At 40.6% G+C, this 21,375-nt stretch overlaps 1 protein-coding gene across 6 annotated transcripts in view; it reads right to left on the minus strand.

Moving 5' to 3' along the window:
• The window catches only part of zbtb16a (zinc finger and BTB domain containing 16a), a 188,171-nt gene that overhangs the window by 93,555 nt on the left and 73,241 nt on the right, over positions 1 to 21,375 (minus strand). For all 6 annotated transcript variants that reach the window (XM_044141313.1, XM_044141307.1, XM_044141311.1 and 3 more), the window contains one exon: positions 6,682 to 6,779. In XM_044141313.1, the coding sequence (XP_043997248.1) occupies positions 6,682 to 6,779 (98 nt within the window). The remainder of the gene's footprint in view (positions 1 to 6,681; positions 6,780 to 21,375) is intronic.

The raw sequence follows: 21,375 nt of genomic DNA on the forward strand, positions 1-21,375 counted from the left end.
ACGGAGAAGGAAACAGGCAAAGCCCAGTGGGAAGGCTGACCCTCCCACCACATTTATGTGAATTCACAGCATTTCTTTTGTTGTTTTTTATTGAAATGTTCTCATTTATCAGGCCATTTTGCTCTTAAAACCTGACTGGGATCAGATTAGAAGAGTGAACTGGCACTTTGGAGCCAAGTCAAACAGCTGGCTGAGGCAAGATCTGTTCTGGTAGATTTTCTTTTAAACAAAAATCTGTTTCACCTTCAACGCCTCCCTGGCCATTTCCCTTTTTTATTACAAGTAAATGATCAACAGCATTTTACTATATATTGAGTATCTAGGTTGTGAGTTTGATTTAACGAGATGAGCCACCAAAAACCATCTGGCTTTGTACCAGATTGTCTAATCTTTAAGCGTAGTAATCTAGATACTACGCTTAAAGAAAAAAATTGTGCTCCATCAAAGTATTTCAGATTGTCACACTGATTTTAACCTAACAAAATACAAAAAGAAGTTTTTAAATCATGATTTAGTAAGAGAAAACAACACAAAGCAAAGTGGCTCTACGTGAATAGTAATCACCTAAAACAACCTTGTTGGATTATTATTTAAGTTTAATTATTAGAGTTATTTTTAGAAATTCGAGTTAAATTTCAAAAATTTAACTCACTTCAACAACTTGGTGGAACTATGAACTTTGCTCTCTCATATAAAATACTAATAATCCAAAGTAATTAGCCACTTTACCTTTGAATGACTCAAGAAAACCCAGATTACTGTTTTAGAATGGCCTAGTCAAAGCCCAGCCCAGAACTCCCCCACAGTGATGTTAAGAACTTATCGCCGGTTCTAGCAAATGGGTATTAGCTATTCAGGGGGATTACTCTTCACAGTATTATACTCTTAATTAAAAAGGAAAATATAATTCAACTTAATATACGAGTAGTAAGTTACCAAGAATAGTGTCTTAAATTTTTTTTTTAAAAAACAACAAAAAACTGCATTGGGTTTATTAAAAAAAAACTGCTATTTTAAAGATAAACTCATTTCTGACTTGTGTAATGTCAACAATTACCCAAAAGACGAGCTCTTTTCACGGCACAGCAGCCATTATTAAGTCAGGGTGGAGCTGAACATGCCGCATCAAGATGTGCGTTTGCATAATGAAGTCAGCGTTGTAGAACCACCGGAGCTGTGGCGGGGATTTGGTGGCTTTAACACGTCAAGATTCGGTTCCTGGAGATCAGTAGAAATGCTTGATTTAGAGCTCTGCTATGGTTTTATTTTTTTGACCAAATCCAGCCCAGATTTAGTCTACAATTTCACTTTCATTTAGATGTATATTCTTTCATGAATAGACATTTTTGGAGCTTGTTTGAAATAAAGAATAAACTGACAAATTTCCACAAAGTTTAAGGAGTTTTAAAGATGTGTACTTATTATATTTAGAAATAAAAAATAATTTTCTACCACAAGTCTTTGAAAATGTAACTGGAAGATGCACTGAAGGCGCGTCCTCCAGAGGAAAGTGCCCTATTTGGCAGATTTTCTGAAACTGATCCAGATCTGTCTCAATATTTAATGACCGCCCTCCCACTTTGCAACAAAGTTGAGTCAAATTTGGTATTTTCTCAAACAATCTGGAAAAACAGAAGGAGGAAAAAGCAGTGTAGAAATAAAAGAAAAAGGAAACATTTTATTTACATTTTAATCCAGCCTTACTTTATCTAGACAACCGATATGATAAATGGAATTAGGAAGTGTTAATCTTCTTATAGTGCCTTGCAAAAGTATCCGTACCTCTTGTCTGGTGTCTTTCTCAACAAAAAGTATAAAAAAATCTGATACATGTAAAGCATGGTGGTGGCAGCGTCAGGCTCTGGGAATGCTGCTACTCAGCAGTGACAGTGATGAATGTTGAAAACTAACATTAAATGCTACTCTGTGGCTGTAATGTGACAAAATGCAAAAAAGTCGAATACTTTTGCAAAGCAGCACGGTGAAAAATACTTGCAAGCTAAGGTTCTGTGTTCCACCCTCTACATGCAGGCCTTGGTTCCACGCAGCCTGTCAAACATTAAACGGCCTGTGGAGATAAAAAAAAAACAATGCTAAGAGGAAAAAAACAAACAAACACGTGGCCTGAGATGGAAAAAGGCGAGGGGAAAACAAAAATGAAATAGCTGGCAGAAGGTAGACTGTACATACTGTACCCTCAGAGGTGGCATGCTGCCCAGATGGGCGAGCTGCCAAATCTTCTGTAGCTACAACAAGCTGAGGGAGAGACAGACAGAAGGACAGGAAGACAGGCAGAGAGAGAGAGAGAGAGAGACGCAGCGAGCAAAGCAGCGGCGTCTGAAATGCTCCACATCCACGACGCGCCGCGCATACCAACAAGCCTCTTGCCTCATCTCCACAATATTCTGGCTTTTGTGAAGCGAGCTGACGGAGTATAGCGACAGGAGGAGAGGTGGAGGAGAGGTGGTTGGAGGGTGGGGTGGGGGGAGGGGAGGAAACAGGCTCAAGCTGAGGGTTTTTGGGACTGGGTGAGGTGTCGTCATTACAAAGAGACATGATAAAAATCCGAACGTGGTGTCAGACCCAGAAAAAGCCCTGAGAGTCAAACGGTGGAGGCGGAGGAGCAGAAGACGAATAAAAAAAGGCTAAAAAGAAGAAAAAAAAAAAGAGTAAAAAAAAAATAAAAAATACGAAAGAAAAAGACAACAAAGAGTATCAAAGAGGCTCTGTCTCTGCGCTGTCTCTTCCCTAACCGTCGCCCGTCTCGACTGAAGCGCTCGGCTTGCCTTTCACTCCAGACCAAAGCGGCGATGAATCAACAGTGATGCGTGCAACAGCACAGGTTGATGTCGCGCATCGACACAGCCTTGCATGGAAAGAGGAAAGAAGAAGAAAAAAAGAAGGCAAAGAAAAAGTTTGTGCACTTGCTGCCACAGATGCTAAAAATACACTGCCCACATCTTCCGCTCATGGTGGGGTATGTGGTTCTTCCTCGAGTTTTCACCGTTCTGTTTTCCACTTGATCATCACTTTCATTCAACGACAGCAGATTTTAACTCTGACTCATTATCAACCTGTTGATATAACATGAACGTTGGCCTGCAGGAGTCAAAGCCCTACCAAAGGCTTTACAATAAAAAAATTAATTATACAAATATTCCTTGTGGTTACCTCATAGGATAAGAATAAGGGACAAGCATTCCTTCTGAAATGTGCAGCATCATCTCTACAATTAATGTATTGATTTTTAATTAGTATATAAAAAGAGTGAAAAAACATGACATGAAAGGAAACAATCACTGAAAATGTTCTTTAAATCAGTGAAAAGGTACATTAACCTAGTAGAGTTAATCACAAAATACAGGAAGTTCACACTATTTATATTTTAGGTTATTATTCTGGTGCAAAAATATATTTTGTTTCAGCAATTAAAAAAAAAACGACCTAAAACTCAAATGGACTCATTAAACCCAGAGACACATTTCAAGGATTTATTTCTGGTTATTTTAATGATTATGGCTTACAGGAAGTTTTGTTGGCGGGACAAATCATTTGGAAAGTGTCCATAGGAAGCAGGCAGAAGAGCAGCACTGATGCACAGATACAGTAATTAATGCAAAATGAGCTCTGACCAAGCAGCAAGTGCAGATCCATCATAGTACCCAGGCAAAACTTTCAAAAAGCACTCGTTTCTGTATTAAAAATCTTTTTTTTTCTTATTTAATCTGATGCAGTATGCTAACCTGAATTTTGGATTTTCATTAGCAGAAGTTCTCTAGACTACAAATTCATTATCATGGCTTTTGATTATTGTAATGGCGTCTTCACAGGTCTGTCTAACACAGTGTTTCCCAACCCTGGTCCTCAAGGCACACTGTCCTACATGTTTTAGAGGTTTCCCTGCTTTTATGTGCCTGATTCAACTGATTGCAGTTCAACAAACGCCTGTTAATCAGTCATCAATTGAAATCAGCTGCACTGAAGCAAGGAAATACCTAAAACATGCAGGGCAGTGTGCCTTGAGGACCAGGGTTGGGAAACACTGGTCTAACAAATCAATCAAACAGCTGCAGCTGATCCAGAATGCTGCTGCTCGTGTTCTCACTAAAACCAGGAAGATAGAGCACATAACACCAGTTTTAAAGTCCCTCCACTGGCTCCCTGTCGCTCAAAGAATAGACTTTAAAATACTGTTGTTAGTTTATAAATCACTGAATGGTTTAGCACCACAATACATTAAAGATTTGCTGCTGTTGTATCAACCTTCCAGACCTCTCAGGTCTTCTGGTTCTGCTCTGCATCCCCAGAACCAGAACCAAATGAGGAGAAGCGGCATTTAGCATCTATGCACCACAAATCTGGAACAAACTTCCAGAAAATTGTAAAACAGCTGAAACACTGACTTCCTTTAAATCTCAACTAAAAACCCACTTGTTTAGAGTTGTATTTGAAACGTAATCAATTGCAAATTTATTGACGGAATCTGACTTGATGTTGTGTTTTTAATGTTGATTCTATGTTGCATTGTGTTTTTGTGTTTGATTTGATGTAAAGCACTTTGAAATGCCTTGCTGCTGAAATGTGCTATACAAATAAAGTTTGATTTGATTTTGATTTTCTGATGACAGATCTCTGCACCAAAGATGATCATTTTTCTCCCAGTGAGTGAACCCACCATGCCTTAGCGTTACAGGTCTCTGCGATAAAAACATTTTGGTTTCTCAGATCAAGTCAGACGACCAACAAAAGGTGTAAGAGACTCGGAGATACCAGCTGCAGAAGTTACAGTAAGGGTCGACTTAGTATCCCAGGAATAATCACAGAAACAGACAATAATCATCCTCATTAGGTTAATTATGCTAATCTTTAATAATAATAATAATAATAATAATAATAATAATAATAATAAACTATTAGTTTATCATCATTAATTTGAAACAGTACACAGCTGCATAACACCGACTGATCTCTCTTACACACACAGTGTGACATCGCCTCTGGTCCTGATCTGAATAACTGGATAATTATTGTAGGGCTTCTAATACTTTGCATTAAATCAGTAAATTATTTACCAATCTAAAATGTAATAGAATCTTTTTAAATCAAAAATTACAAATGTATATTTTTTAATAAGGAGAATATCTGACGTTGCGTTATTTTTTATCAATGTAGAATTTTACGGTGCAAGTAGATATTCAGTGATGAAGGGAAAGTTCTTGAACTTTGACTTTAAACTAGTAATAATAAAAAAAACAGAGACTTTTGCAATCGTCTATTTGTCCAGAAAAATCGGTATTAGCAGATCATAGCTTTACATCATCAGTCGGTGCATCGAGATCAAACATTGGGGTTTGTGGTGTTTAAGGATTCTAAAACTTTTGTAGAAAGTAAAATAGAAAAAAAAGTAAATCTGAAACATACAGCTTCTATAATGAAACTGTTATTCCATAACTGTAACTCTGTAAATTAACAACAGCCTTAAAAAAGGCCTTGATCAGAGGAGACGTATACAGTAATGACTGACGCAGGAACACAATAATTTGTAAACTATTTGCTTTCCGTTGTAGAGATTCATTCTTTCTGCTCTGACAAGTGATTGAGAGGATGGGGGGTTTGGTAGTGGTGGTGGTGTGTGTGGGTGTGTGTGAGTGGGTAGGTTGGTTGCCACATGTTTGCATAGTGAGGATTGTGAAAACGGGGTGTAATTTAAAAATAAACAGGGAATATTTGCTCGGAGCAACTTCTGCTTGTGACACACTGAGTTGTGTGCTGAGCCAATTCACTGGCACAGCGTGAGTTTGTCATTCATCTTTGTCATAAACATAGCAAGGCTGTCAGCATCAGTGTCAGTCACTGTTAAACTGCTGGTGAGACACGAACAAACAAATGATTCCTGTAATTATTCTCTTCAGAATCCAGGATTGAGAAGTGGGAGGGTTGGGGACGTTGCTGCGTCCAAAACAGGGACAACTTAAGCACCTTGATGTTTAAATTGAGGCATTTAAATCTTTGGCTTTTACTGATTTCATAGTCCATGTGGAAGAGAATTAGGGAACTGTTAGCCACTTAAAATAAAAAACTATTAAAACTACGTGTGGTTGAGGACCAGATGTCAGTTCATTTAATAAAGTTTAAAGCCCCAGAGATGTAGGGAGACTGGATGGTGATGAGCCTCAGGGCGGCTCAACGTTACAGGAAGCTGATCAGTCAGCGCCAGTCATTGGTTTGTTCAGCTTCCAGGATGTCATCGGTATCTACGTCTACAATCTCCCTACAACACCCACGTGCTGCAAAACCAAGATATTTCAGAGACTTTGGGATGCTGTACACCATCAAGATTCTGAGCCGCCGTTGCTAAAAGTTTGGACACCTCCGCTTTAAAGAATTATCCAAAATGTAATTTATGTCTGCTGTTTGAAGTATTTTTAACCACTTTCTACTGTGCTTTCCCCCCTTTTTTCCTTGTAACAAAGCGCCAACATAAAGACAGTGGGTTCTAAACATTTATCATTTGTAATTCCTTCATGATGGAAAAAAAAATATTTAAAATGATTTGTTTTGGTAAAATATTCGCTCCATGAGTGGATCACTGCTGTGTGCGGTGGAAAAGGCACTGATCCCATGATTTCAATGCTCTTGGTTACAGTCCAAGATCTATAATAGTGTTTATTTTTTCGGTACCTGAATGGGAGAGCAAGTGCATCCGTAGACGGAGACTGTCGAGAAAGCTCTTCCCACAAAGCTCACAGCTGTAGGTCTTCATTCCACTGTGCATCTTTCTGTGAACGAGAGAAGAAACAGAGTTATTCCAACTGTACCCCATTGGTAAGAAAGTAAATTACAACAGGATCAGATTAACAAGCAAGTCAACTGGTTTAGAATTCAGTTTCAGCCTTAAATCACTACACTTCATCAATATCTGCTCAAAAAGTACATTTTTCTTTACATAATACTTTTGTTGCACCTACATCTATAGTCAAAGGTAAGATGAAAATTTAAAGACAAGAGTTCTCCAAATAATTTCAAGTTGAATTAAAAAACTTAATTCAACTTGCCAATTAGACATGATTACTGTTAGACGGAAAGAATCAAGACAACACAAAGTAGGCCCACCTTTCTGACAAAACACAATGAGCAGATAGTAGAAAGTGCAAAAAGCAGATCGAAAATGGTGCTCCAGCTTTCACTTGAAAAGTCAGATGTTCAACAAAGAAAAAAAAAACACAAAGAAAACAGTAAAACCTTTCTTCGAACTCAAAGTGGCAAAAAGATCAGCACTCTATGTGCAGGGAACATGCTCAGATCTCTAATGGAGTCACTAAGTTTGTTTCTTTGGGAGCTTTGCTATTTTGTGAGATGATATTGCACTTTGATCAGCAGATAAAAATAACACTCGGTTCAACAACTACAGGTCAGTGGAGCTCGACTGGAAACTGTCAAAGCAAAATTCAAGCAAGGCTGCAGCAAATTGAATTCGAATGCTTCCCTCATGCAAAGTTGCAGGACGGCTAACAGCTTTATGAGAAGGGTCAATCCTTGATTGACAATAAATCATCTATTTCCAAATGGACAGTCATTAGGCTGACAGGCAGCCTAAGTGACAAAACGAAGGGTCAATATTTGATTGTGTGGCGAAGGCCTTGAAGGTTAGGTAACTAAATAACAGACTTAGCACTAAAAACCGCCTGTGTTGCGAAATCCTCAAGGACCCCACAGCTCAGTGAAAAGCATATTATTCTTGAGCGATATCTAAAGCAGCGCTCTAAAGCAATTAAGGTGACAAGAATTGCCAAACAACTGCCACGGAGCCTTAAGCCTCCTAAATACTTCAAATACTTCATCTTGAGAGCGGCAGCACTCACACGCCCACGAATGAGATGACTGCTTGTCAAGACGGTGCACTTTCAGAGTTTAATCTTCAACACAGGTCACTGTCTCACATTGCTAGATCATACTGGTGGAATCATAACCAAGACAGCTGGCGAAACCAAAATTGTAGCACAAAAAGAAAGGCTTGTGATTCAACGTTCAGGTGAGAAGAAAACGACAATGTCAAGCAGATTTCACAATGCCACTGTGAAGTTGGGTGGCAGAGACCGATCAGCCGAGCGAGTTCTTGGGGAAACAATGCCCTTGATAAGAGATCCGCTCAACTTGGGCGAGATGACAGCCATCCATCACGCCAGCTCTCCAAGTCTCTGAGGAGGAGGTGGTGCTGCTCTCCCAAAACATGACTGATTGATGTCAGATGTCGAATGCAAATTGATTTACAGCTTTCCTGTGCACCTCAAATCAGACAGAGGAAGACAAGCGCAGTGACGAGACAAAGACAGGCAGAGATTATAGCGTTTTCCCCTGCGACGGCTGCAGCAGTTGAAGCGGCCCAGCAGTCCTCTCAATTAATTGCTGCATGAAAACCTTGAAACTGGATCAGAAAATGCTAAGAGGACACATAAGTCAGGGTAAGCATTCTGTGGTTGAAATTTGAATAGAGTGACCGCTATTGGGAAGATTCAAGTTGATAAAATGTTCTATAAATACTAAATCTGTCCCTGACAAAGGGAGACACAAAATCTTCAGAGATATAGCTATATGGAAAAGGAGTATGACAATAGTTCAAACACCTAATATACCTTTATATGCAAGAATACACACAACGTAAAGTACCTAAGGCTAAGCACCAGCGCAGAAATTGACATCCACAATCTTATCTCTGCTCTTGAGGTTACAGCCAATCAGCACAAAGGAAAATTAATGATGTTCATAGATTGGCTGCTTTATAAATGACCCCTAATATCATTGCACTGACATATTTCAGCTTCCCAAGCTGTCTTTATTATATATATTTTTGATACGCTGTATGAAATATATTGATGGATCAGCAAATTTTCCTTGTGTAGTTTGCACTTACAGTCCACTAAAAATATCCACAAATACTGAACTGCAAATAGACAAGTGTCCACTGTAATCCTACCCATCCACCACAGACTAACATGTCATGCCACCCGGCTCTTAAGGTACCTGACCTCAAGTTGTGCTTGAGAAGCTGAGGATTTGAGTGGAGGCAGCCTCCTGATGTCCTTTTGGGCTCCACCACTAGGTGCTCGTTGGTGAACTCCCAGCACCAGGTCTGGCTCCATGAGGGAACCAAAGTTATCCATTCTGCTTGAAGCACACCAAGAATCAACAAACGTTCATCTAGTTTGTTCTTGGTCCGACCTCCCCAATGAGAACAAGTTTCATGGGAGACCCTACCAATCACCAAAGATCGTAAACATTCTCAAACCCATTGAACGTGGCAAAACTGAGAACATTTCTTTCAAATTTGACCATTTCCATCAATCTTTTCTCATGTGATTCTTCAAAATGCCCCAAAACAGGACTTAGGTGGACAGTTAAAGAGGAGGAGCAATGTCTGCTTTATTACAAATCCGATCCCGATCCATCTCTCTCCAGCTCCATCCTACCATCACTCGTTAACAGGACACCCTGATACTTGAGCTAGATATAGGATATATTTGATGTTTTACTGAATTATAGCAGCACCATGTAAGCAATTTAAACCCTCTACTCCAGTTTCAATCAGAATACCATAGCAGAGGAATCAGACAGTGAGGAAGTGTGCATTCAGACATATTACATGTCTAACAGCTGCAGTTGCAAACATAGTGCTACCATTCAGCCACCGTGTCGCAGCTACATTGCATTCCACTTAAGCAACTGTCACTCGTACTCAGGAATGCTCACCTCGCTGTGGGGAGAAAAAAAAAAAAAAAACAGCTGCACTCATACTCTGCTCTTGCACATTTTCTCTAATTAACTGAAGCGAGTCCTGTGATTATCCACGTTGCAGGTAGTGCGCGTTGAAATCAACAGAAATGAGTGATTTTAAATGGCAGGTCATTCATCTCCACCGATGATACAGCAACCTGAGCAAAGCGTCAGGAGGGGGTCAAACGTGAGGTACTCACTTTTACGCCGATAAGAGGGGAAACACACGTAAGCGGCAAGCAACACACACAGAGCACAAAGACTTTCTAAAGCCTTTTGTGTCCTGCCTCAATCTGACCATTGTGCCCCCCAGACAGAGCACCGATAAGACATGGATGGTCTTATTAAGGGCACTCAACGTGGAACCAGTGCTTCGTTTTGCTTTTTTTACTCTCTAAATGTAGCGCTGACGAGCAAAGCGTTCTGTCTGCAGCTGAGAGTGTGTTAAATTTAACAGCAACAGCCAGCACTGCTCAGTGAAACAGCACATTTCTTGATGTTGAACAGAATGAAAACAGCGCCTGGTGAAATAATCCTGTCTTTGAAAAGTAGGGTTTTAGGACCATTAGCAGCCTGGCCGGGCTAACGCGCCAGGAATAAAGGTCACATTACAGATGTAAAGTGCAGGTTCCTGTCAAGAATGAAAACGTTAAAATCCAAAATGTAGAGTGAATCTATGGCCAAAATGTCCACTGTAGTCAAGTCAACCCACAGAACGGACGGTCAGAGGGATCGAAATTTTAAATCGATGGAGCCAGGAACAAAGTCTGGAAATAAAAATATTTTTCCAAAGTTTATTTTCCACTTGGACACTTTTCCAGTCATGGGACATTCTTGAATCAAGATTTTTCCAAAGTGAGTAGGAAAACCCAAACAAACCTCCAGACAGCACTGCCAGAGAAGGACCAACATTTGTAAAAGAAAAGACCTCATTGGTGCTTCCAGTTGGATTCATTTATTAATCTTTAAAAGACATTAGAAAATCAAATCACATTATAATTGTCTGCTCATGTCTTGCTTCCGAGATATATAGCGGAAAGCGTGCGAGTGTGTGTGTGTTTTGTCTGCGCGGTGGTAGGGACGGAGGCTGATTTGAAACAGACTGACTGTAGCCATTAAGGAAGTTCTCATAAAACTCTCTGAGGCCATTTACTCAGTTAATAATCAACTTTGTCCAACAGTCACTTTTGACAGCGGCAGTAAATTTGAAATTTATGTCAACAGAACATATGCTGATCACCTCGTGCGGTGTGCCTCCTCGTAAAACGCAGCCCCAACCAAGGGCTGTTTGACTTCACTTGTGTGTGCGACTGAAATGTGAGCCGATTACAGGCCCGTGTTATTGAGCCGTAACAGCTTGCCTCGTGTAATTCAGAAGTTTTTCCTTTTTTTTTTTTTACCACCTCATATCGCCGGCGGACTTGGCTGGGTATAAATCATAACTACTGCTACATTCACTGAAGGAAACACACACAGGCTCCCCACCCGCCCTATTTTTCTTACGATAGCTACAAAGGTAAGATAAGGCAACCTGCCTGACAGGATGAAACAAGAAAAAACGCAAACGGCGACATAACAAGAAACAATAAAGATAATATGACTCAAGTTCATGGTCTTTGGGTGGTTTTCATCATCTAGATGTCCCAGAATGTGATGTGACAGAGCCAGTGAAGCAAAACCTGCAGAAAAATCCACAAATTGATGAAGCGCAAATGGGCGGAGATCCACTCTATTCTACCTGTGGAAAACCAAACTGCTTCTTAACTGAGATAAGAACAGAGACGTGTTTTCAACTACAATCATGTGGAATTAAAAAATGTAAAATTAATTGGACAAGTATTTCAAAATCAAACAATCAAATTGACCAATTTTTTGTGGTCAATTTAACCTCAGTCTGTTTAACCTCTCACATCAAGCTCATGAGGAAATAACATTCACAGCACTGGGCTCACAAGTACAAGATGAGACGTTAAAATATTTTTTTAAATTTATTGCTGCATAAAAATACATTTGAAAATCACTGTTTTATAAATTGCAAACCAGTTTGTTTTTTTTGTTTTAAAAAAAAAAAACTTAGAGCAGAAAAATTCTGTTGCGGTAATACTTTTCTAACTTGTATCTTCTGAGTGTAGTACAGTCAAATTTTTTGGGTGTCAACTACTTTTAGTGGTTGCATATTTCTAAATAATATGCAATAGGCTTCATCACTATTGTATTTCAAACATCGAGCCAAATCTGATGAAAATCAGACCAGATTACTTAAAAAACCTTAACACAGTGAAATGTCCCTTTATTTCAGCTTCATGGGGAGGCTGTGAATCATATGCCAACTTCAGCTTCATTACCGCATTAGCTGTTCTAAAGACTGTGAGAACATTATCATAATTCAGTTTGACTTTGACCAGTCTGAATTCTCTGGTGGAAGGTTTAGTGGAAGGAGAAAAGTGTGGTAGACATTATTGTCTGCCTGTTGCTCCAAACTGTTCCCACACAAACAGCATCAACACGGTGGGGGGTATTTTGGCCAGATGACGTCATGCTAACTGAAGACGGATCGCTGTTTTGTGTTTCTGTCAACAGGAACTAAGCCTGTCCAAACAACTGTCACTATTTTTGACAGTAGACTCTCCAACTGAAGCGAAATGTGTTTTGTAGCTTGAATGAGTACAGAATAGTAGCTGGGACCAATTAACCCCACACAACAGCAGACCAGTAACAAGCCGTTGTAATGGCATTAAAAGGAAAGACAGGCCAATAAGCATTGCATTACAAACGAAGCTCCCGTTCAAACGCTGCTGTAAGTGGAGTAATGCATTGCAGGAATAAGAGCCTGAACAAAGCGAGTGTCCATTTGAAGATAAAAGCACGCTGTGGAGGAAGACTGTTGCTGCATGACTTCCCCGTCATTAGAAACAGAGCTGAAATGATGCACAAGGCGTTTCAGTGACAGTCGGGTGGCTGATCCTAATGCAGCCGTAAGTGGCCCAGTGTGCAGCCGCCACCTCTTATTTCGGTTTCCCGACAGAGACGCCGGCTTTTATCAACAGGACTTTTTGGTCCACAAACAAAACAAGCGGCTGATCGAGAAGAACGTAGAAAGAGTTTGATCTCCGCTATAGAGAGGAGTCGAGAACTTGACACAGCCCCTCATCTATTTGTTGTCCTCTGCGCCATGAATCCATTTTGTCTGGAGGAGGAGGAGAAAGCGGCTCCCTTTGGTGTCATCTCATCCGTCCAATTCCGCCGGCCTCCCGTCATCCCGGCTCTGTGTCTTTGCGCAATCTAAATGTATCAGGCGAGGCTGCTGTAACGCTGTTTATCCAGAGTCCTGCTGCACATATCAATGACTCGGCCCCCGTCGCCCCGCGTCGGGGAGACGTTCATAGAAATTCAAGCCACACACGCGAAGCGCCGAGGCACTCGTGTTGAGCATAGATGAGTGGTAGGGCAGGAGGAAAAGGGAACAGACAGAAGAATGAGGAGATTTTCATCCTTTTTAAGTTATTTATAATACAGACACCAACCGCAGGCATAATCTGCTCCGGAGAAAGACGGCTACACTTCTCGTTCAGGATGGAAACAGCAGGAAAATCGCTTTAATGAATACTAACATGTTGCATCGTCAACATTTCATACTGAGGTGATATATCAGCTCAGTTTTAATAATGAATGCAATTATGACGACTGGCTCCAAGTAATAATGAGGTATATACAGGCGAATTAAAATCCAATCGGTCAGGCTTGACATGCAGAAATATTACACCCCCACTGACTGTTTACGGCCTCCAACCTGTCGGATTGTAAAAAAAAAAAAAAAAAAAAAAAAAGAAATTGCATCATTTTATCAAAAACGACTGATGGAGGCTTCAGAAGACAGAAGAACAAAGAAGCTGCTCTTTTTTTTTTTTAAAGTGTCCAAGACAAAATGTTCCAGACTTTATAAAGCTGAATTAATGCAAACCTTATAAAACTAAATTATCTTGGCACCACGTTAAACCTTTAACCTAAAATAGTTCCAGATGAATTCCTCAGATCTATACGGAGTTGTGCAGGTTAGTCATTTCACCTTCTTCTCTGCTCCCGTTTCAGCCACATTCTTCTTCTTTTTTTTTTTTTTTTTGCATTATTTCTACAGTTCAGAACAGCTGAGAATGAAAATCAGACCAGAAACAAGATCTGTTTTGATCTGGTCCAATTATTAACATTGTCCACCCCGGAGCGCCAATAGAAGGTACACCTGGCTCTGGGCTTCTGCGTTTTTATGTTTACTTCCTGGAGGTCATTGATGGCACCATTACTGTCACTGAAGAGTAACTAAACCCTAAATAAACTTTTTTTTTTGTCTAAATTGGTTCTTCAAGGTGATATCTATATGTTTCTGTGTACATTTTCACAGAAAAATTTAATTCTAGAATAAGTCTCCTCTCTGACATAGAAGGCTTCTTCCTGTTCCTCTCTATAGTCACCACATGCTTGCAAGATTGACTGCTGGAAAAAACTGGCATTAATTGACCTTCTGAGTTTAACTGCATTGTGCTCTAATTGGTCAGATTGGAGCCGACTAATGGATGAGGTTATAATGAAATTAATTGGACCGATCTGAATTGAATTTGGGCCAAACGGGATTGAATGTAATTGGTTAGCACTTTATAAATAAAGTAAACAGAATTGAATTTAAGACCTGAGACACTTGGAGAAAAGTATATATCTAGATTTATTTCTACCAATCAGAGATTGAAGACAGATTATTGCTTGGACCTGAAAATCAGGGTTTTCTCAAATCTGAACAAGACTGAAAACACAAAATGTCAAAGGAATAAAATAAATTGAAGATGATAAGAGCTGCAGTTCAGATTTTGGCCTATCGGTGTTTTTAAAGATCAGTAATCTGGGATTGGCCAGAAAACACCAATCAGTGCATTGTTAATAAATACTGCTTCTAAATTGCTGCTGGCTGTGAAGGGCAAGATCCAGAACGCCAGAACCGAGTTTGGGCTGATACAGAAAACGAGAAGAGAGGCGGGACACGCCAATGGTACCAAAGGAGCCTGAGAATGTTTTTAGTTCACGTCTCAGATCAGCGCCAAGGCGAACCCCGTTCTCCTCCTGCTCCATGTGGACCCGGCTGCATCAGTGCTCACAACTTCACTGCAGCGTGGAGGGGAAATTATTCTTCATAATGCTGAGGAGTAACTGTTCAGATACAACAGAGACAACGAAAACTGTACAGTAAGAACGATTAAGGCCTCTGCACTAACATGTTGCTTCCAGGAAACATTTTGTCTGTTAAGTGCTTTTCACATAACTCTGTATTCTTATGATTTTAGTTTGAAATAAAACATCAACCTGAAAGAAAAGTAATGAAACAATAGCTTCAAAACCAGAAGATGTTGGAGGATTTATAAACGGCCAACAACCTCAAACGTCCTCATCCATCTGAATATCTAATAAAAACAGAAAAATTTTAGAATGTGGCTCCAACACTCAGCTGCATCTCATTATTAAAAATAATACTAACGCTCAACTCATTTTAACTGATTTATTGCTAAAACACTTCAAATGTTTGTTTATATTAATTGTGATCATCATGGCATAAAGCTCACAAAAACTCAAAATTCAGCTTAAAGGAAAAAAGGGTGAAAACAATACTTTTAATACAGAAATGTGATGCCCTACATACTCATGTTGATTTAAAACTTATCCAGCAGACAGCTATTGACAAACAAACATGATGATTCAAAGAGCTCTGCATTTATATCAATAGAAAATATAGTGGAAGGAAAAGGTGTGGTAGGGAAAATGTGAACAAGCAGCAGGGATCACTGCAGCCTGGAGAGGATTTTCAGGGAAAACAACTTAGAAGTCAAACAGGATCTGAGCCAGAACTGCTACAGTCTTTGTTCTTTTGCACTGAAGTCTTTTTTTTTTTATTGGTCTAAAACTAACATTCCAGTTTTCAGAGAAGATGGAATGAACCACTTTCCGTGTCATAAATCCATACAGTACATGAGTTTCAGTAATTAGACCAAATTAATGACATGAATGAACTTTTCCATCATATTCCAATTTGTGTAAGATGCATCCATTTTAATTAACTGCACACACATTAATTAAAATGCAGCTTTGTGAATTTTACTCACATGTGGAGGGTAGAGTTAACTGCTTGATTTTTGAGAATATCCTCATTTAGTCTAAAGTTTTCCTAAACAAATTGGTTTTATTAATACGGAACGCTTAGTTAGGAAAGAAACATGATGTAACAATTAAAAATTGCACCAATTATTAACATTCTGGAGCCAGTGGGGTTAGAAGACACTCCTTCTAATGCTGGAGATCAAAACCACGGCTCTGCTAATTGTGCTTCCCCAGCGTTAAGACCATTTCGGCCTAATCCCAGTTAGATTCCCGGATTCCCCAAAGCTTAGAAGGTGGGATTCACACCTTAATGCCCCTCAGTGTAACGAGCAAAGCCATTTCCTCCCATCTTCTACAGCCCCACTCAATCCAAAGTGCTTCCCTGCTCCAACAAAGTCATTTTATGCAGCGAGGGGTGACGCCGACAGCAGAACGTGACCCTGAAGGTTGCCGTACAAATCCTCGGCCTGGCAGGCGAAAATTAAACTGCAGAGAAATTATGAGAGTGGAGCCACACAGAATGCAGATAGTCTGAGTGAGAGCATTAAAGAGCTGCAAAAATCCCCTTCATCATCATTTTATTTAACCTGGACTGTGTGAATATTATTCTGTAGACCTGCAGTTCTCACCACTGGTGGTCCTCAGAAGATATTTTGCTCTCAGTTATGCGGTAAATATGCCAGAATAACCATCAAAATGGGCTCCTTTCAGCATTACTGCAGACTCCGAGAGCAGCTTGTTGATTAACGAAAACGATTCCTAATTATTATTATTATTATTATTTTTAGAAATCACAGTTATATGAGTCAAGAAGCAATGCAGCTGGAGAAAATGGATTTACCTTAAATTAAAAAAAATATTCTTTCTCCTTCTTAACAAATACTCTTAATTTTTTTTTCCTCCAACAATAAAATGACAAAAATTAAATATACACAACAACATTAAATAAAGTCCATATTTATCAGTTAACGCAAGCTTTCTTAGCTCTAAACTACTGAGCTGTAACTCTAACTTCTGCGAACTGATCAACATTCGACATGTTTAAATAACTTCCACATCGCGTTGCAGTCAGTCATACTCAGTTATGGCTGACTTTGCAGTAATGTTGATAAACAGATGCTTTAGGGTTCAAGTTTTTCTACTTTGGGTTTATTTCAAACACAGAACCTAAAAACAAAGTTGTTAGTCAGTGCACTTTTATTTAAAATTTAGCATTTACTAATTACTGGGTGCGAAACAACTTCACTGCTTACTTGCAGTTTTTTAATGACTCAATCAAATTATCTCATATTAGTGGTACACATAGCTTGAAAAGGAAAAATCAGCAGTTCAAATCTGGGTTTAATGTCTCCATCTAAATATTCTATGATTATGATGCAATGTGGCGTTTTCGTCAAATCTTGCACCTGGAAAACTAAAATATCATTAAAATATAAGTGTACATAAAGTCAGGCAATAAGAGGTTCGCTTTATTTCTACAGTTAATGAGGTGTTTTTTATGACACAACCAAGGAAATTCTGTCCCATTTTACTGTTTTTAAAATGGGTGTTAATACAGTTAACAGGAAAAACTTTAAAAACATTTACTGAGGTGGTCCTTTCTATAAAACGTTTAAGACGGACTCCTGCAGACAGCTGCGCGGTGAGGGGAACGGTGAGGGATCTGAAAGTTTGAGGCTGCGGCTGCACGTCGGCTCAGGGCAACACACAGGTGTGAGCGCGCCTGAGTGCAGTTCCCTGCAGCTTCTCCCCTCGGTCATTACTATAAATGACAGCATGCACTTAGTCAAGCAGCCTGGTTAAATAAGGATTAGAAGGATGGGGAGAAAATAACTTCACACTTTTGAGAGCAGCAAATGGTGTTTGCAAAGAGCGCAGCGGAAAGCAGAGAGAGGCAGGGGAGAGCTGGGCTCTGCCTGCAAGTAACCCGACGCGCGCAACCTTCCCTCGTTTCGTTTTTCTCTTCCGCGTCTGAACCAGACCTGGAGACACCTTCGCCGAAGCGTTGGAACAAAGACGAAGGATCACATGTAGAAAGTATTTCTGTTAAAGCCTATCTCTGAGACAAACATGAGCCCTGCTGTTCCCTCTCTACCCCTCACCACCACCCTCCCTCCCTCATGCTTCTCGTTTGGTTGGAGCATCAAACGACCCCGCCGTCTGAAAATAGCGCGTCGACATTTCTGTTTCGTCTTGTCGTTTCCTTTTTTCCTCCTTTTTATTCTCGACAATGTTGCCAGTTTGCTAGACTCCTGTTTCTTCTCATGCCTCCTGCCTTCTTGATCTGTGAGAGGTTACAGCGCAGAGTGTCTCAGACGTGCGTGCGTGTGCATGTGTAAGTGTGTGTGGCGCAGGAGAGCTTTGGTGGTCTATAAAAAGCAGCCAGACAAAGTCTTCCCTCTCTCTTCATGCATTATGCATCGGCATCACCTTCCATCAATTGGCAGAAAAACCTCAAAGATGTCTAACTTTAGCTTCCACTCTGAAAGCCAAACAGAGGAGAAGATGTGGTATTTTGACTGCCACAGTCGAGCTAAGCACCTGTTACATCAATAAAAGCTGCGTTTCGCAACAAGACGGCGGCAACATGTGCGATGGAAGATGAAGAAAAAGAAGCACTTATATGCGGAGAGTGGAGAAAGGGAGCAACAACAAACCTGAGAAGGATGAAAAATAAAATAAAAAAAATAAAGAAATAAAAAAACAAGCATGTGTTCAGAGTTTCAGCGTCACCGCCAGCGTGGCTAATGGTTCCAGGTCAATATGACAGGTCAGCATGGGGGTATGCAAAGGTAGGTTTATACTAACTGTGTAAACTGTTTCCTAACCTCAATGAATCCCAGGGATTCTGCATATTTTAACCCTTCACCAACACTTTTAATACTTCCCCCATGAAGCTGCATAACCAAAAGCAGGCAGGCCGAGGTGATTGCACCGATGCCTATCACATTATAAGCTTCTATCATATCTGAGATCATGTTGCTCCAACAAATGGAACCGAAGGCTTTAAGCACATCGTTACCAGCGGTGAGGAGAATGCACATCGCTCCTCCTGCAGCATCGTGTTGACCAGATGTTGCTTATCTGTGGAAACGCTTGGCGCGCCGTCAACATGGCGTCGACAGCGTGGAGCGTGCTGCGTAGCACGGCTCCGTGTAAACACGGCTGTTTGTCTGGAAACAGGAGAGGGACCTTGTGATTTCTAGTTTTGGGAGTCAGCGAGAGCCAGAGGGGACCAGCTGACAAGGTGATTATTTTTGGTGTTCTGGACGCCGTTATGCAACGGCGCTGGGATTGATTTACTGTACAGCCCTAGCCACTGCTGGAAAAAGGAGGGAAAAAAAACAACATTGAGAGGAAAAAAACAGCAGGCCAGCGGTGTGTTTGTGTGTTTCAGGGAGAATCTCTGAATGTGTATGCAGAGAGAAATAAAAGGATTTAATACTGGGGGTTGGGAGGAAGAAGCTTCCAGAGGCTTATTTTGACACTGGAGATGGCCGCAGGCAGGTTGTTTTGATGTCTGTGACCTCACACAATCCTCTGTTTGCGCTTGCGTGTGCGTCTGTGTGTGTGGGAGGTTCAGGTGGCAGGTGGCACTGAGCCATGTGCACCGTCATTCACCGCACGTCCGCCTTCCAGGAGCAGCAGCGCAGCACCCAGGGGCGACCCAAACAGCCCCACCCGCTGCTCTGTGGGGCCGCAGTAACCAAGCGCTCCCGTCTCAGCAGAAAGGTTGTGATAGTCTGCTCTATTCCAGGACTGTCATCGTGTTTATTTATCTCCCTGACGGACTCAGGCTGCCTCCACTCTGATGATACCCTTATGGACGCCGTAGAAATTCAGCAATCCGCTCCAATAAAAGTTACTAATTTTTGCTGCTTGATGCATTTAACAGTCATTTCATTGTCCTTTAAAGTCCTTTCAATCAAACAATCAATGCTGCACCCATCCAGTCAGCTGGCTGAAAGAATCCTCAAAAACCATTAGGACAATATCAGCCATTTGGAAATAATTGGCAGTCACAAAGATACACAGTCAAACTATGGAACCTAAAATAGCGCCCCCTATCCCCGTTATGCTGTGTAAAATCTACAACATTCATGGTCGCAGCTGACTGCAGGTTTTACCAGAGGAGACGGCCTGACTAATTGATCGTCTGGTATTTTTTTTGCATTTTAAGTGAAACTGTGATGTTTTTACCATTGGAACACAGAAATCTTCCAAAAAATTGAAGTGGAAAAGTTTTTTGTTGTTTTGTAATTGAAAATAAAATGGACATTTTAGCATATCTTGAATAAGCTATTGGTGTTTAAATACATAAATATTCTCAATACTTTTTTCTGCCACAGGTATTTACTTTTTCACTCTCCCGGCTTGGCCTGCATTATTCAAACTCAAGTTCAAAATCTACCCCAATGGGTTTTTGTGTGATGTAACCCATGTAAAGACAATCTATATCCAAGTATGAGAAGAGACATGCCTTTCAAGACTTACAGAACATCCGTATCAACCAGTAAAAGCTGGATGAATGTATTTCTAAAAATTACATCTTATATTTAGCTCTGATGTTCACAGCAGATGTCAGACTTTTGTATTTAAAAGCTGTAACAAAAAAAAAGGACTTGCCACTACAAGTGCTGCATAATTCATGACACACCTGCGACACTATTTCCATCACCCATATTTTTGCTAAACTAAATAAAGTGATACCCTAACAGGATTAAAACTGTATTAGATATGACTGACTGGAGACTAAACTCGCTCCAAGGAAAGCCAAACATAATGAAGCATGACAAACGCTTCCATTTCCAGCAGACAGACTGATTTTCCCTGCAGTTTTCCTCAAACCTGACTTTGGGAATCATCGCAGCTTGTTACGCTGCAGCGGCGGCTCTCTGCACGGCCTCATGGCTGACATTTAACACGCAGTTTGTCTACGGACAAACACGCTGCATGTGATTGCTGTGGCATTAGCCCCGTCATCTGCGCACAACGATTAGGCAGAGAAAACTTCAGTGAGTGAGTATGACAGCTGAACAGCAGCCAGTGAAAGGAGTGGGCGGTCTGTGCCAAGAATTCCTGTCGGGTTGAATCAGAGCCTGCGCCGCGCGTAGTCACGTGTGACTTTTGGGTCTGAGTGTGTGAAATCTATCTAATAACAGAGCGGCATGCGAGTGGCCTTTTTGTAAAAGTCACCCAGTTTGCGTCTTAAAGGACAGATCCAGAGGGGGGGTGGAAAGGAAATATGAGACATGCAGGAAGTGGTCCGGCTGGTTCTGGGCTGGACCTGGAAAACTTGCTGCTCAGGGTGTTCAGAAGCAAAATGTGCAGTCCAGAAGAACACACCTATCAGGGAGTCTCAGTAACAACTGAATGCCAGTTCTGTTAGTCTCTAGAGGAGAACACTGCAGGGGAATTGTCCTGAACGCTGCCGAGTGGAAAATTTCTGACAAAAACAATCAAGTCGTA

The sequence above is a fragment of the Gambusia affinis genome, linkage group LG15, assembly GCF_019740435.1.
Source record: "Gambusia affinis linkage group LG15, SWU_Gaff_1.0, whole genome shotgun sequence".
In the NCBI taxonomy this organism is placed as follows: domain Eukaryota; kingdom Metazoa; phylum Chordata; class Actinopteri; order Cyprinodontiformes; family Poeciliidae; genus Gambusia; species Gambusia affinis.